This window comes from Camarhynchus parvulus, chromosome 4, assembly GCF_901933205.1.
Source record: "Camarhynchus parvulus chromosome 4, STF_HiC, whole genome shotgun sequence".
Lineage (NCBI taxonomy): Eukaryota > Metazoa > Chordata > Aves > Passeriformes > Thraupidae > Camarhynchus > Camarhynchus parvulus.
In genome coordinates this window covers 32,349,907-32,365,630 of record NC_044574.1, presented here as the reverse complement: position 1 = coordinate 32,365,630, position 15,724 = coordinate 32,349,907, and the positions used below count along the sequence as shown (strand labels likewise).

The window sequence follows — 15,724 nt, the reverse complement described above, 5'->3', positions numbered from 1 at the left end:
CATTCCTCCAACTGGCTACTCATTGCAGCCTAGCCTAGGTTTTGCTTTGCTCTGTTTTAAGGACCATTGGAAAAGCTGTACAGTAATTTTCCTTTACAGGACCAAGACAAATTCAGACCAGAACTTATTAAATCTAAGGGAAGAGGAAACACTGTGACAGGAGTTTTTCATAGCAAAATAACTAATAACTCAAGGAACATCCCTCTGCCCCATTACTCTCAAGCAGATTAAGAGAAGTCCTGTCAGTTATTTACAACATAAAACCTTGCAAATGCTTGTTGTAATTCATAACCTATGAGAAGAGGCCTATTTAATTTTGCAACAGGAGCATGGGCAAGAATCTGCCCAGAAGTGAAATTTCAAGGAATTAAAATAGACCTACCCTCTCTCACAGAACATTTCTGTAAGAGAGAGACAGAATTGCTCCTATCCAGCAGGCAGTCATCAAGGAACTAATCTACAATGTTTAAAATTGCCTCCTCTGCATCCCTTTTGATCCTGCATTTCCCATGTCTCAGTCACTATCCTACTACCTGGCTATACAATGGCATACAATGCTTTAAAGTGGATTCTTTTCAATTTCAGGTGGTAAGGCTGATGGGGGAGAAAAAGGACAACAGTAATTTGAGGAAAGGATAGAATTAGAGTTAAAATTAATCTGCAAAAGCGATCAGATCCTAAACAAATAACACACATAGAAAAGCATGATACAATCCAGGAAACAGTATTTAATTAAAAAAAAAACAAGTACAAAATGCCTCTGGAAGTGGACATCAATTTTCCAGCATTGTTTTTGCTACAGAATTTTAAAAGGGTTTCAAGTCTTGTTTCGCAAGCACCTATAATAATTTCATATTCTGTCTTCCACTGATCTTAAAAAGACTGCTACAAGTTGAAATATCAGCAAAATTGTTTTGCAATTTTGTAAAAGTCTGTCTCACAAAATTCAGAGTCAAGAGATATAAATTTACTATTTGTTAACACATGGAATTACCATTATGAAGTGAAATTTCTCCAGTACCACAAATCTAGGTCTCACAGATTACATGTGACATACACAGAGCCAACCCATTCTTATTTAAGGCTAAAAAGAGGAAAGCAGACTGCTCAGAATGCAGACTTCCTTTTGCACTGGTTCTTATAGCCCCAAATATGCCCCAACAGCTCCACCCTTAGGAAGCTGCAGAAAAAGACATTTTGAAAGACTGGTCCCTTGGGCTCTCAGCTTCAAGGTCAGAATACAAAATTTATTTTGAAACAGCTACCATGCTGATATAATTGTTTTATCTAATATTCCATACACAAAGTTAGTAAATTATCACAAATTATCAGGAAAAACTGACTGTACTCTAGATATGCCTCGTAATTGTATGCAAAAATATGAAATGGCTGTTTTCCACAGTTTATGCCCAGAAGTGTAAAAATAGTTTAGGTTATAAACTAACCTAAACTTTAAGAACTTGAGTTAAGAAGAAATGTGTGATGACACTACTATCATATTACCAGCAACGACATTCTGAATCTTCTTTGTAAGATTTGAAACCAAACTATTTACAAGAGCTGTTTATTTTCTGTGCCCCTTCGGCAAAGTGAAATGTAGCACCAGATCGCTCCTATAAACGATCTGATCCTTCTTCAGTCTCCCTTTCCTAATTTTCTGCAATACTCAGAGCACTACTTTCAAATCTGCTTCAGCTACTCAGCTTTGCATTTCTACACAGCCATACTATGTTTTATCTCTAACAACAGACATATATCTAACTTTGAGACACTTCATTGTGCCACATACAGTAGTGAACAGTTATTCAGATTTAAAAGTGGTATTTCGTAATAATATTGCATATAAAATGCAGATAAATAGCATGAACTGAAAAATTATTTTAGGAAGGAAAATAAAATTCTTTGGTGAGCATAGAGACAATACATGGAATCTGTTTCTTTGCATTAAAATCCTGTTGAGTTGAGCAGGACTCATACTCTGCCACTTTGCGATTGACACGAGTTAAAATCTGCATGAGTTCAAGTTTCCCTGCATGTTTCTGCAGCATTTCACACAGTGACTGAATAAACCACGAGCCTTGAACTGAATTCCTCCAGGAGTAATAGCCTGTGGAAGAGAGCAATGTCAAAGTGATGAAACAGAGTAGCCTTTCATACAGGACAGGTCAGCAATTAGGAGAACAATGCATTGTTTCCAATGGCAACCAATATTTTACAATAACTCAAAACCACCAGTCAACAACATTTAGATTTTATAATCTCCAAAAATTCCAACTGAAATTTTTTTTCTAATCCTGTCATCTTTTATAATCTAAGAAAACCTTAAGTAGGAAGAAAATCAAAAGTCAGGAAAGTTATCTTCTGCTGCAGCAATCTTAGTCATTAACCACTTACTACTTTTCATGGGGTACACAAATACAAAGAGGTGACAGTACAGATGGAAAATGGGTTTCAGTGTCACTAATTTCACAAATATGTGCAGAATTAAAGACTGAACCTACTTCTGCTAAGTGGAAATAGGACATATGAAGGGCTCTGCCACTACCAATTTTGCTTAAGGATGCAATACAAATACAGTCAATAGAAAAATAATATGCTGGTACTTATCATTCACTTCTGCATATCTGACTGTTTTGTTCTCTGAGAATAATATCTTTTCCTCTTGCTGTAAATTATTTGCACAACTCCAATTAACTGAATTTCCAGCAGATGAACATTTGAGGGTTTGCTAGTGAGAAGGATATATTCAGGGCTTGGTAAGGGTTTTGTAGGAACTGAGGATAGCAATTACTTCAACAAGAAATCAAGTCAAATTAAAAAAAGTGATTGAGGGAAGTAAATATTTATTTCCATGAAGGACTGTATTTGGTCTGGCTGAGCAGGAAGAGTTCATTTTCCTACAGCAGCCCTCAGTGCTGTGCTCTGCACTGGCAGCTAGAAATGTGCGGATAACACCCCGGTGCCTTGGGGTGTTATCAGCACATTTGGGAGCAGCGCTGCCTCCCCAGCATTCCCCCACCAAGGGGCCGGGACTGGGCAAGAGCCTGTGAGGGGACACAAGTAGGACAGCTGACCCTGACCAAAGGACATTGCACACAAGTGAATTCACCCACTGGCTGGGTGCCACTCCAAGCTGTAATTTATAGCATGAGTACAGGCTGACATGGATACAGTCCCTCACCTGGAGCTGTAGAGTAGGCATACAAGAAGTCTGCCTCTACAGGTATTTTCTGACACATTGTTTCTTCTGATCCACTGTCTGTCTCAATACCAGCATCTAATTCTGTCCCTCTACAAGCCTATTTGGTAGAAAGAAGAATGGAAAATAATGTTAAAATAGAAAAGTAAAGGCAGTGATCATGATAAAAACATTGTTATGTTGTGTTTTAAAAATTATATCATGATTAAAAAACTGCAAAAACAACAAGAATTTATGTGCCACATTTCCATTGGACAGACTCAGAACTAGTAACATTTATTTAACTCAATTACACAGTTTAAGTAAGATAGATATTCGTTAAAAAGTGCGCTCAGAAACTCATTAAAATATTACCTAATATTTTATTTAATACACAGAATTAATGCAATGCCAGCTGTTATAAATACAGCCTACCTAACAGGGAAAATTGTGCCACTTTAGATCTGAAGAGAATCTTACTCTGAAAGTAATTACACTCGAATCTATTTTAGAAAGGATTAACTTTTTGCACTAATAATTAGTGGGAAATGGTATTTTTTTTAACTATCTGGCTGATTTGATCATCATTGTTCAGCTGTACATCACCTGAATGAAAAAGAGCTTGGGTTTTCCTGCTAAGCTTCTGCACCTGTCACCTCTGAAAAGGCTTGTTAATGCTTTCAGTTCAAGAGGCCCATCTGTACCATAGATCAATCCTTCATCGCCATGGCTTAGCAAGACACAAACGAAACTGCTTCGCTTGCTGTGATCTTCTTCAGAAACTTGAAAGAAAAAAAGAATTATCTTAACTTCCTGTACTCTGTAAAAATTTGGAGCATTTGATCCTTCCTAGGTCACAGAAGTCTTTAAGAACTAATTAGCATGTTTAGAAACCTCCAAAGAGTTTTCACTTCTGAACACAAGAAGCCTGCCTACTTTACGTCAGGAGGCTGGACACAGGAAACCCCAAATTAAGGGCCAACCCTCCCCACTGCAAGACGTGGCCACAGAACTAGGCCAGGAATAGTCAGGAGACAAAAAGGGTATTCCCACAGTGTCTCCAATTTGGAATGATACACCTCATTCATGCAATAATGGTCAGCCTTGTGGTCTGGGATTGGACTGATGGAATACCCTGGGTTTTGGGAAAGAAAGGAGAAGTCCTTCCTCTCTTTCCAACTGGGGATGCTTCAACTACTTGGATTACATGGGAACTAAATGTAGCATGATCACAGCTGTTGCTGCTCCTGCAGGTTCTAGCAGTACACTTCTCTTTCACTTTTTACCTGTCCTGAGGTCTAGAAAGATTTCTGAATCCTCTTAATTTTGTACTGACAGTTATTTAAGCTTGATATAAAGTGTTTGTAGTTTTATACTTTTTTTTCATCTTGTGGTATACAAATAGCATAGAATCTATATTCTCTTGCCTGACATTATGGGAAATGTACTTGAGGACCAAGGATCTTTTCAAATTTATGAGAAGATACAAACAAGGTTAAAAGAAAGGATCCAAAAGAAATTATGAGTGGTAACTCAAAAAGATGCAAGAGTTTGTAGATGAAAAATAAAAACAGCCTCTAAATCTGAAGTCTTACTGTTTTGTGCTTAACAAAACACTACATTTCTGTTCTGGAAGAAAAGAATTGTTTCAACTTTACTCAAGTGATGTATACTTGGGCATTTCTACAATTTATGGCCAAGCACTGCATTCAGAAGAGTCACATTTTCAGCTACTTTCAACAGACCAGCTACAACAATACTAATGAATTAACCATGTCTGGGAACATTTTCTGGCATAAATATTAACTGGCACTAAAGACCTACACCTATGTTAGCAAACACTTTCATTAAAAACAAACAAACAAGGAAACTCCAAACAAAACCAAACACAAAAACCAAGACCAGGATTGCTATAGGCTAACTGTTGTTGGGAATAATCACTGGAACACTTTCAGTGTTTAAGTATGACCTGGAACAGTGTGGGAGAGCACTAGTGGGCATGAGGCCCAGTCATGGCAGAGAACCTTGCACCAGTTAACTGGAATGGCCTGTGTTCCAGGGCACTGATACCTCCAGCACCATTTAATGTCTAGGTCTACACACAGCCAAGTCCAAAAAAAGCAGGACTGACACAGCAGTACAAAGCTCTCACCTGAAAGAAGGGTGTTTTGTTTCACACGGTAAACAAAATGTGAGCTGTTTATCCAAAAGAAAATTCAGTCTACACACTTGCAGTTCTGGTCCCTCAATCAGAACCCCTCTTTGGGCCACACCACTAAGCATTAAGCACAGAAACCCGCTACCCAATCTAGCAGCTTTCTTTCCAACTCACAGAGCTTCAGTGATCCCAAGGTCAGAATATAAATCAGTCTGCATTTAAGTTTCCGCCTTTTTTCCATCCTTCTTTAGAAGATGAGAAAGGATACGGAGACAACAGTCATGGCACAAAAGATGGAGAGACAGCTAAGATGAATAAACATAGAAACTATGATGTACATGTCATCCTTAGCAATAAATCACCAGAAGGTGTGAAATAGCATTAAAAGAACCCAGAAAGAAGAGATGTGAGGGCAAGAGATGTATTTGGAAACAGTGCTTGACTTAATGTACACACACAACATATAATAACTTACCCTTTTTCAATAGTTTAAAAATGTTCCCACATGAAAGATCATTGTTGATCTTTATTTTATATCCCAAATTCATAAAAACTTCTCTGACACTTGCAGCATCTGCATCTGTACCTGAACGGGACGACATCCCTATACACAAGAGAAAAGTGTTATTTTTTCATAATATATAGATAGCATGGTCTGATTGAGCCAAATTACTTTTCTTGTTTATAGCTGTATCAGTCTGAAATATTCCATTATTCCAGATCCACTCTAGCAGAGACAACATTGCACTGTTACATGGGCATACCATCTCCCACCCCTGTACCTATTGTAGATTTATCTGCATTTTATTTTTATATCTACTTCCCTATTTAAGGACATAAGAATTTCATTTGCAAAACAGAAATCATGACTAAAAGGTAAGAGAGACTTGTACTGCAGATCAGTTTTCCTCCTCATTACTGCTACACCCTAATGCATATTTGCTACACCTCTATGCATATTTGGAAGAATGGACTGAAATTAATCACACCCATGACTTAATTTTAGAGTGCAATCCAAACTGGTCTGCATATTTAATTTTGAAGAGTAACACACGGCACAAATTTATCTAAATTAAGGAAAAAAGTAAAAAAAACTTGTGAGTGGTACTGGTATGTGGCTGGAAGTTCTTATTGTTTATTATTACACATTCCCCCATCTCTGGATAATCCATTCTGTAACTGTAGTCTGGCAGAATTCCAGAGTCCATAGACTTGCTAGCAGGTAGGCTCTTTCTGTATAGAAACCAGATAAAATGTAGGTGTTAATTTTTGATCTCTCTTTTCAAAATAATGACAACAATAGGTTATTTTAGCAAGCCCAATGGAACTGGTGAGGTTGCATTTGTAGCAACCTTCCGTGGAACTTGCAACAAGCTTGAAATTAAAAGAATCAAGGAAGAACTGTGTTTAAAATTGTAATGCCTCTGCACAGGAGAATATGAAAACTATGAAAACTTAGTTTAAGGATGCCAATTACTGTATCAACAAGAAATCAGTTGGGCTTTTTTACTATCATCTTTTGAAATCTATGTACCTGGTAGAAAGGTTAGTTCTGAGAAAGCAAATCTGTTCTGAATTCTAAACAGAAGTTATTATCATTGAATTTCCACAAGACAACATTCAAAACCTAAAGAAATGTGGCAGATGTGTGCTCCTTTTCTGCTTAAGCAATAGCTGTCAGCGGGATGGCTACACCTCAATGAAGCTGGACTTTGGGAGACAGTTAACACAATGGCTAAGAGCCATAAGTCTTCCTCAACATGTAAGGGCTAGCTGAGCATGCACTATCCCAAAACATGGCTCATATGCAAGTTTGACTGTAAGTCACTTGTCCTCCTCCACATACAGCAGGCTGCACGCCAGGATCTCCATCGAGTAGAGATGCCTTTCTCAGTTACTCCTCGAGGCTGAGACACCCCTTGCCACAACAGCTTCTTGGTAAGTAATTGATAGTATGCTAAACTTAAAAATCTTAGCCCAGTGATATCCAGGATTGATTGTGCACATATAATCCCTTAGACATAAGCTGCTGACCAGACTTCAATTGAAGACTTAAACCAAAAGTACCTCACTTACCCTTTAAAAGCTGGAATAGATTTTGCATCTGCCTGATCTTCCCCCAGATGTGGTCCATCTCCCATTTCTGTCATTATTGCTTTCAATTATCAGCTTGAAAATGCAAGAAAATAGAAGTATTATGACAGTTCACACAATAACTTTAGCCTAGGATATTAGTAGACAAAAAAAAAAGCTTTCTGAGTAATGTCTACACATTTTATATTTGAAAGAACATTATTGCCTTCTAAAAGAGCTCTGGGAAAAAGTCTGCAGATCCCTACGACCAAATCTTTGAAAAAACTTACAAAAAGCAAGGCAAGAGAGAAACAAATCAAAAACAATCTTTAAAACATTGTAATGTTCCCAGATGCATTAGAAATTAAGAACCAAAAATCAAGCAATGCAAGTTATTAGATATGTGCAAATACTAACATAGATTCGAAATTAGGTCATAGTAGCTTGAGACATGAGTAATTTCTCTGCATTGCATTTCAAATGAAACATCACTGCATCCCATTCTAACTGGTGTATGTGAAGGCAATTGCAATAGTAGTAAAATAAAACCACAACAATATAACTTAAATCATTTGATGAAATGACCCCTATGCCGTGGGATATTTACCTTTATGAGAATACAGGCCAATAAATTATAAGGGGTACCAAATCAGAAATCAATTTAAAAGCATTCAACCTACTCCACAGTTACTTTGTGCATACTCATGGAATATACTACCAAAAGTTACCTTAAACTCAAGAGTCAGAAAACAATTATGCATCATAGATTTAAACAACCAGATAGGACAAAGTAATAAATGTTTAGTAGTGCTGAGACCTCAAGAAGGTCAAACAAGGCATTACAAAGCAAGAATTTTACAAAAACTTACTTCAGCAGGTATATTTATGGTACATAAGAAGGTATGAGTAACCAGACCAAGTAGCAAGATTTGCCGGTCAGATATGACAGAGATTCTTATTTAAGGCTTAAGTTCTTTGGGGCAAACTATATTTGCCATCTTACATAATGATATTATTATATTAAGTCTCAGCTTTGTATCTGTACTTTTGTTAGCACAACACAAACACCCATTTTTGTGGAAACAATTACTGATGTATCAGAAGCATTAATTTGGTTATGCACAACCTGCATGCTTAACCTGTTTCTGGGAAGACATTTACTCACATTTTTAGTGGCTTCAAAAGATCTTCAGTGTTACTCTGAATATTATTTCAGAGCACTTGTGTAATTAAATCTTCTTCACCAAATTATTCCAGACTTGGCAACTGTATTATGCAATGCAGCAAACAGGAAATTTCCTGTAAATCAAATTACCAAAATACAAAATAAGCTTAGTATTTTAGAAATAAAATGTCTAAAACACATTTTATCATTATATTATAGAAATTTACTTTAAAGACAGTATCACAGGGTCAGAACTAAACATACAATGCTGAAGTAGACTGCCTAGCCTCTTGATCTGGATTCATCCATCCTAACTTCAAAGTCTAATTCATTAAAAGCACCCTGTGGGAAGAAAAAAGGCAATAATCTCCAAAGGGAAATTCAAATACTTATGACCTGTGGCATGACAGAGATCCAACCCTATGCCCTAGAGAGCAGGGAACATTAGCACTGCCAGCAAAGTCTAGTCTACAGTGACAACTGCTGTGTGCACCCAGTTCTAACTGAAGAGCAGAGCTGCTGATCAACAGCAACTGGAAAGAACACCTTTCATTGACAAGGATGCTTTAAAGTTCTGCTCCAGCACAGCCCAGCTTCAGGAGCTTCTATGACTTTTTCAACCACCCCTACTACAATGTCCTTGGGTTTGGCCCTCAGCTTTCCTGAGCTCTCAGCCTGAGCAGAATTTGTAGGAAAACACCCAAGCAGACTGACCCACCATTCTGATGCCACTCATACTCTTCCTTCTCCTGGAGAAGAACTAGGTGCACGAGCACAACCCAAACCCTCCAGTGTGACGGATTAATAAGAGACAGGGAAATTATTAACTTCCTTCATCTGTTCTTTGGCTAACAACAGTAATAAACAGTCACACCATATAAAAAAGCACAGCATCATGCGCCAACTCTATTATCAAAACCAGCTAGCAGGCACACAGACAGCAGTGTAGCCATGTCAGCACAGAAATCAACTTCTGCTAAACCCCAGGTGTTGAGCCCAGCTGCCTGGCACTGTGAAGTTCTGCAGTGCCAGTGCTGCAAGTCCATGAAGGAGAGAGTGCAAACTAGTAAACATGTGCCTCCATAAGCTGTGGCTAGCTCCTGTTTATCAGATGAGCCACCTACCAAGAGCTACTTGAAGAAAGACTCGGCCAAAGTACAGGGCAGGCTAACACACTCTGGCCAACAGATGAGCCCTTGGAATCTCGAGGGAGGCTGAGTGGCTTATTGGGTTCTCCTGCACTCACATCAACCAAACTGCTGAACAGCAGCAGCCTTAACTTAGCAAACTTAACTTAGCAGACCCCTGAGAGCACTGAATGCTTCTTACAACATAAATGCTAAGGCAGGATGCAAACACTAAGAGAGATATTCAACATTTAAGTGACTTTAAAATAAGACTTATGTCTTTGACACTTTAGCGACCTTAAATTTTAAAGCTCTCAAACTGCTGTCCTTGATCCAGCACCAAAGAAAGAAATTGGAAGTAGCTAGCAAAACCTACAATTACAACAAACTATATTAGTTTCTATCTGAAAAATGTAAAACACGACTTGCAATACCGTATCATAAAAATATTTCTTACTAAGATCTCCAGGAGCCTAGTTCACAGCCTACAGTTTCAATTGTTCAGTGAAGTGTTAGAGCTTCCTGCACTCTACTTCATCACAACTGGAGCTTGTCTGAGAGACTTTACAGAAGCTATAGGGATTGTCTAGAAAAACTGGCTGTAACACGTTGAGTACTTGAAATGCACATGGTTTATCTTCAGAACACAATCTGTAACTCTTAATATCCATCAATTCCTGAGCACCCTCAGGCACCAGGTCACCTGCACTCTTTAAAGAACAAAAGACACCCACAAAGAGATTTCTCTTTTGTTGCTAGACACTCAAATGTGTGTTGGAGCCAGCAGGGTATTTTGTGCTCTAAAGCATCGGTCAGGGTAACAGCAATGCTCTCTGGAGGATGGTGCTGATTCTGACAGGCCACTAAGAATTGCCTCATCTTGCTTTAGGTAATGCAGTGATGCCATGCATTTCCCTGTGGAGGATGATCTCATCCTGGTGGGGGGGAAGAAACCACGGCAGTGCTTTAAAAATTTATTACAGATTTTTATTCTGCTCTTTGATATTATTTTCTCTGAAAGTTTTGCCTGAAAGGAAATATAAAAAAGAAGTTCTTGAAAAGAACAACAGCATTTTTATAATCCAGCAAAATATATTCTGTGGATTTTAGGAAGCTTATTTTATAATATTGTATCTGAAAAAAATACAATTAAAAAAAATGAGACAGAGACAGCAAATATAAAAGTGATGCTACAATGATCTTTATATATACTAAGTAGTAAGAAATTAAGTGGCTCAAAAAGGTCCAAAGCTATGCTCTGCAAGCTACCAAAAAATGACCAATGTCTCTCTGTACAGCAATATTTTTCCCCTGCATAAATGCAGTTGTTCTAATGCTTTTCTTTTGATAAGAGAAAACAACAAATAAAAAAACAATAAATAAAACAACTTTTTACTCCATTCCAGACTGGATTTACTTATTCTATCGGGACCTAATGAAAATAAATTCACATCATCATGTGTCACCACTGCCATAAGAACCATCAGGTTTCTTTTTAAAGCAATATTTCATTGAAATTACAATCAACAACAGAAATAAGTGGTATAGTGATAAAAATAATACCAAAGCTTCTGAGACGGGAGAAAGCAAATAACTAAAAACTGTCTTTAGTTACCAGCTGGATCCTGAAATATGCAAACCACAGGAGACAGCACATATTTAGTATCTATCTGCCGCTACAAAGCAATGAGTACAGCAGTATTAAAACACATGTTCAAAACAGACATCAGCAATGTAAAACATCTCCCTAAAGATAGGAAAAGGGCAGTTTTCCACATCACATGACTGCAAGAGAAAATGTCAAGCATTCAAAGAAGGTATTTTTTGTACATGAACATATACACGACATATCATGATACTAATGCAGACATGCAAATTAAAAAACTTTCCTCTCTACAATGTACAACGCTAAACAATAATTATCTGACTAATAACAGAAGGAAAATATAGATGCAGACTATACGAAAAAACAAAGAACACTTGAAATATACCATTACATTTTCTGTGTGACACTATCCCCCTACTAAATACTGCTACCACAGACGGAAGCAGGCTGAGACCGCTCTTCCCATTGCTTCTGGTCTGGATGCAGTTGCTGGAAAGCCCTGACACTGGGCCAGCATTCTGATCTTCCAAAACACACAGACTTTTAGGTACTCAGCATGGAGCTGTAAAATCAGCTGAAATTACTCCGAGTGTTGCTGGAACCCTTGAGTTATTAATTCATGTGTAGCTATTAATCACATCACCACCGCTATAAGCAACAGCCGTATCATGTTCCTTAACATGAAGGGCACAGTGTGCCAGTTCTAAACCTACCACCTGGCAAGCAGACACCTGAAGGAAGAACTGTGAGTTACGGGGTAAAGGATACAGATGGCCAGCCCTATCCTCCAGCCCAGCCGGGAACAGACAGGACACAACCCACCTCGGGCGTGCTATCACGCTATCGAAAGTCAGCCACGGTGCCTGCCCCGGCCCCAAGCACGCTTTCCGTCAGGACAGACGGGGTTTAACACGATTTCTTCTGGAAGACCCAAATACAGCTCCTGACCCCGTGTTTCCGGTCAATGGTCTCCGAGGGGTCACCAGAGCAGCTCGGAATTACAGCGCCTTTCTTTGCTTTTCCTTCTTTTTGCCCTCTGCTTCAACAGCTTCTCCACAGAGACAGGCTGAAAGGGCACAAACTAGCTACCGTCAGCTTCTGCAAAGCTAACACCTGAGGCCATGGCTCTGCCTCCGGGCAAGGGAAGCGGCGGGCGCTGGGCTGGCACCGCGGCCGCTCTCTCCCGCCTGGCCCGCGGGCAAGGCCGGAGCTCATCCGCCCCCGCCACCGACCGACAGACCGACCGACCGCCGGGCCTGAGGGAGCCCCGCGGGCAGCCGGGGGAGCGGCGCTCTCAGCCGGGCCCGCCCCGGGCGAGACGCTGCTCCGCTCGGCTCCCCTCAGCCGACTTGCTCCGGGAGAGATGCGGGCGGCCACGCGGACCTGGAGAGCCACAGCCTGGTCCACCCCCCACGCCCCGCTTTGTTCGGCCCCGCCGCCGCCGCGCCCGCACCCCGGCACCGCCGCATCCCGGCACCGCCGCCACCCACCGGCTTCACCACCTGCTCGCTGCGTTCCAACCGGCGTTTTCCCGAGGCGGGCTTAGCTGAGCGCTGCTCGGCGCGGAAAAGCCCCGCCGCCGCCGCCGCCGCCACCGCCGCCGCTGCCCGGCCCGCCCGGCGCCCCTTGGCCCCGCCCGCGCTGGGCGGGCAGGCCGCTCCAATGGCGGCGGGTGGCGGGCGCCGGGGGTGAGTGCGTGCCGGCGGGAGCAGCTTGTGGGCCCTTCAGGCGCGGAGAGAGGCGTGCGAGGCCGGGCTGAGAAGGCACGGGGTGGCTGCTGTCCTCTGCTCTCCTTTCCTGGCGAAGCTCGCCGGGCCGGGCCCTATGGCGGAACGCTGAGCTACCGCGCCCTGCGGGCTCTGAGCGCTGAGCCGCGTACGGCTGTCCTTGCTGCTCCTGGGTGTGAATGATGTAACCCAAACCTTGTCAGGTTTGCGCTGTTGCTTGAGTTCCTCTGCCTGCTGAAACAAATGTGCTGTTCTGGTACATTTACACTATGTTGGTGCGGCCTCATATTAAATGTTGTGTGCAGTTTTGGGCACCGTGAGGATGGGGAAGGTCTTTGGGGGGAAGGAAGCCATATGAGGAGCAGCTGAGGTCACTTGGTCTGTTCAGTCTGGAGAAGATGAACAGACCAAGATGAAAACAGGCTAAGGGGAGACCTCATTGTGGTCTTCAGCATCCTTCTGAGGGGAAGAGGAGGGGCAGGCACTGATCTCTGTGGTGACCAGTGACAGGAGCCAAGGGAACGGCCTGAAGCTGTATCAGGGGAGGTTTAGCTTGGATATTACGAAAAGGTTCTTCACCTGCAGGGTGGTTGGGCACTGGAACAGGCTCCTCAGGGAAGTGGTCACAGCACCAACCTGACAGAGCTCAAGAAGCATTTGGACAATATTGTTATGTACATGGTGTACACGGTGACCCTTGGAGGTGGTCATGTGCAGGGCTGGGAGTTGGATGAGAGATGATCCTTCCAACTCAAAATATTCTGTCATTCTGAAAGAATGGTGGTTTGTAAAGAAAATGGCCGTTTAGACTAATCAGTGGGGATAATTACTAAATGACAGCCCCCTGTTGACCTTAGTGAGCGAGATCCCTGTGGGTGAGCTGGCCTGTACCATGGCAGGACCACCCTTGGACAGGGTTTTTGCCCACCTGCATGGTGACTGTCCCTGGCTGCCCACAGACCTGCCTTGCGCAACAGCGCTCGGACGCTGAGGGCTGATTTTGGCTTCATCATCAACTTTCAGGTCAGTTGGTTTCATATTTGTACGCTGACCTTCAGTAGCAGAAGTCAGATAACATTGGAAGCTGTGTATTCCAGCTTCTCATAACAGGTACTAACCTACTTTTTCAGGTCTTATCACCAGGTCTGATGTACTGAGTTTTGCACTTGCAATCTTAATTTGAGGAACAGGTTGTCCAGAGGAGTTGTGGAATCTCTTCCACTGGAGATACTCAGGAACTGACTGGACACAATCCTGTGCCATGTGCTCTGGGATGACCCTGCTTGAGCAGGGAGGTTGGATCAGGTGACCCACTGTGGTCCCTTCCAGCCTGAGCCATTCCATGATTCTGTAATTGTAGAGGCCACTTCCTTTGTTAGGAGGGCAAGAAGAACATTTGTTGTTGGGAAGATGAGTAGTGTTTGTTAATGTGCCACTCATCAGCTCAACATAAGGATAGCGAATTCCACTAACGTTAAGGAATTTAATGTGTTCTTCTAAGGCTGAATCAGTAGCTGGGAGAAAATCTCATGGATTTATTTGTGTCAAGGACCATGAATTCTGCCATAGAACTATGTTGCATGATACACACCAGCCAGAAAACAAGTGTAATGTTATTTTGAGTAGCAGCTGATTTGCATGTCTCAGCTTCAGTTGTCAGCGGGTGTGGGTAATATGTTTTGTCATTATCATGAGAAGTAAAGGGAGAAGAAGTAGTCTCCCATAAAATAGAGAAGATGAAATAGCAAGTTCTTTAAGTCATTGCTCAGGAGACATTTTTCCAGACTCTCCATGCAGTCATCCTGCTGAGTCACTAACACTGAAGTCCAAACATGTTGGTGACAAAATTTCTTTCAGTCAAGTCAAACACAAATAAGTACTGCCCTTACTTCTGGTGAGACATAGGCGAGGAGGATGAAGTGAGAATTTCCCAGTGAGCTCAGAAGGCTGGTCTGTAAGTATTAATTGTATGTGCTCTAAATAGATGTGTTATGGTATGGTTCACACAGGAATTGAAATTGCCTTGAAAAGACTTGACATGTTGGACTCCTGAGAGACCAAGTGTTTGGACTGCAAGAACCATGTAGGTTTCAGTTTAAAGTAAGGGTCATTGCCCTTCTCCCAGGTTCAGGTATCCTCCCAACTGTGTTTCTGCAAAAATAAGGCCTGATATAACTAGAAAGTTTAAAATTAATAAACAATTATGGGGCTTCTCCTTTCCTTTCCTTTTTTATTGGTCACCTTGTGGGAAAATGCTGATGTAGGGATGTCTTTTTCACCCACCCAGTTAATTTACAGCCAGCAATATCAAAATGAAACTGAAAGTTTTGTTAGCACTTCTGAGAAATGCTGATTGCCTATAATGTAACTTTTCATTCCCAGAGAAAAAACTAAGAGCACAAAAAAGGAGTGAAGAAAATGCACAGGTCAGAAGATGGACAAGGGGGATAGAGGTAATATGTTTGACCCCTGTTGCAGAAAAAACATTTTGGTTTAAACTTGATGCAGGCACTGACTATCAAGACATTGGCAGGCCTAGAACAGTGGGCAGAGATGTAAGTGTCCAGAAACTTCTGCTGTGGAAAACTTGGAAGGGGAAATGATAGGATCTAAAATTTGGGCTTTGGGGCTCCACAAGAATATTTAAGTACTTAAATTTGCCTTGTGGATCCAGCTTGTTAAAGGATTGA

The 15,724-nt window shown here is 41.3% G+C and overlaps 1 protein-coding gene across 2 annotated transcripts; it reads right to left on the bottom strand.

Annotated features, from left to right (window-relative positions):
* Nucleotides 1–708: 708 nt before the first annotated feature.
* CASP3 (caspase 3) lies at nucleotides 709–12,926 on the bottom strand. 2 transcript variants are annotated; one of them, XM_030948125.1, is made up of 8 exons: nucleotides 12,798–12,926; nucleotides 8,575–8,708; nucleotides 7,413–7,505; nucleotides 6,445–6,569; nucleotides 5,812–5,940; nucleotides 3,785–3,960; nucleotides 3,182–3,299; nucleotides 709–2,107 (listed from the first exon to the last, which is right to left on the bottom strand). In XM_030948125.1, the coding sequence occupies exons 3-8, from the start codon at nucleotides 7,484–7,486 to the stop codon at nucleotides 1,881–1,883; spliced, it is 849 nt and encodes a 282-aa protein (XP_030803985.1). In that variant the 5' UTR covers nucleotides 7,487–7,505; nucleotides 8,575–8,708; nucleotides 12,798–12,926; the 3' UTR covers nucleotides 709–1,880. The 2 variants fall into 2 exon arrangements, with proteins under 2 accessions (XP_030803985.1, XP_030803986.1); XM_030948126.1 differs by having other exon boundaries at nucleotides 1,770–2,107; nucleotides 12,810–12,905.
* Nucleotides 12,927–15,724: the final 2,798 nt, after the last annotated feature.

Bases quoted from the DNA above. Each gene is read 5' to 3' on its own strand.
- CASP3 (XM_030948125.1), bottom strand. From the start codon at position 7,486: ATGACAGAAATGGGAGATGGACCACATCTGGGGGAAGATCAGGCAGAT. The intron at 6,570-7,412 runs GTAAGTGAGGTA...GTTTCTATACAG, and splicing joins TCTATTCCAGCTTTTAAAGG to AAAGAGCCTACCTGCTAGCA. The intron at 3,300-3,784 runs GTGATGTACAGC...TCTACCAAATAG, and splicing joins CCAAGCTCTTTTTCATTCAG to GCTTGTAGAGGGACAGAATT.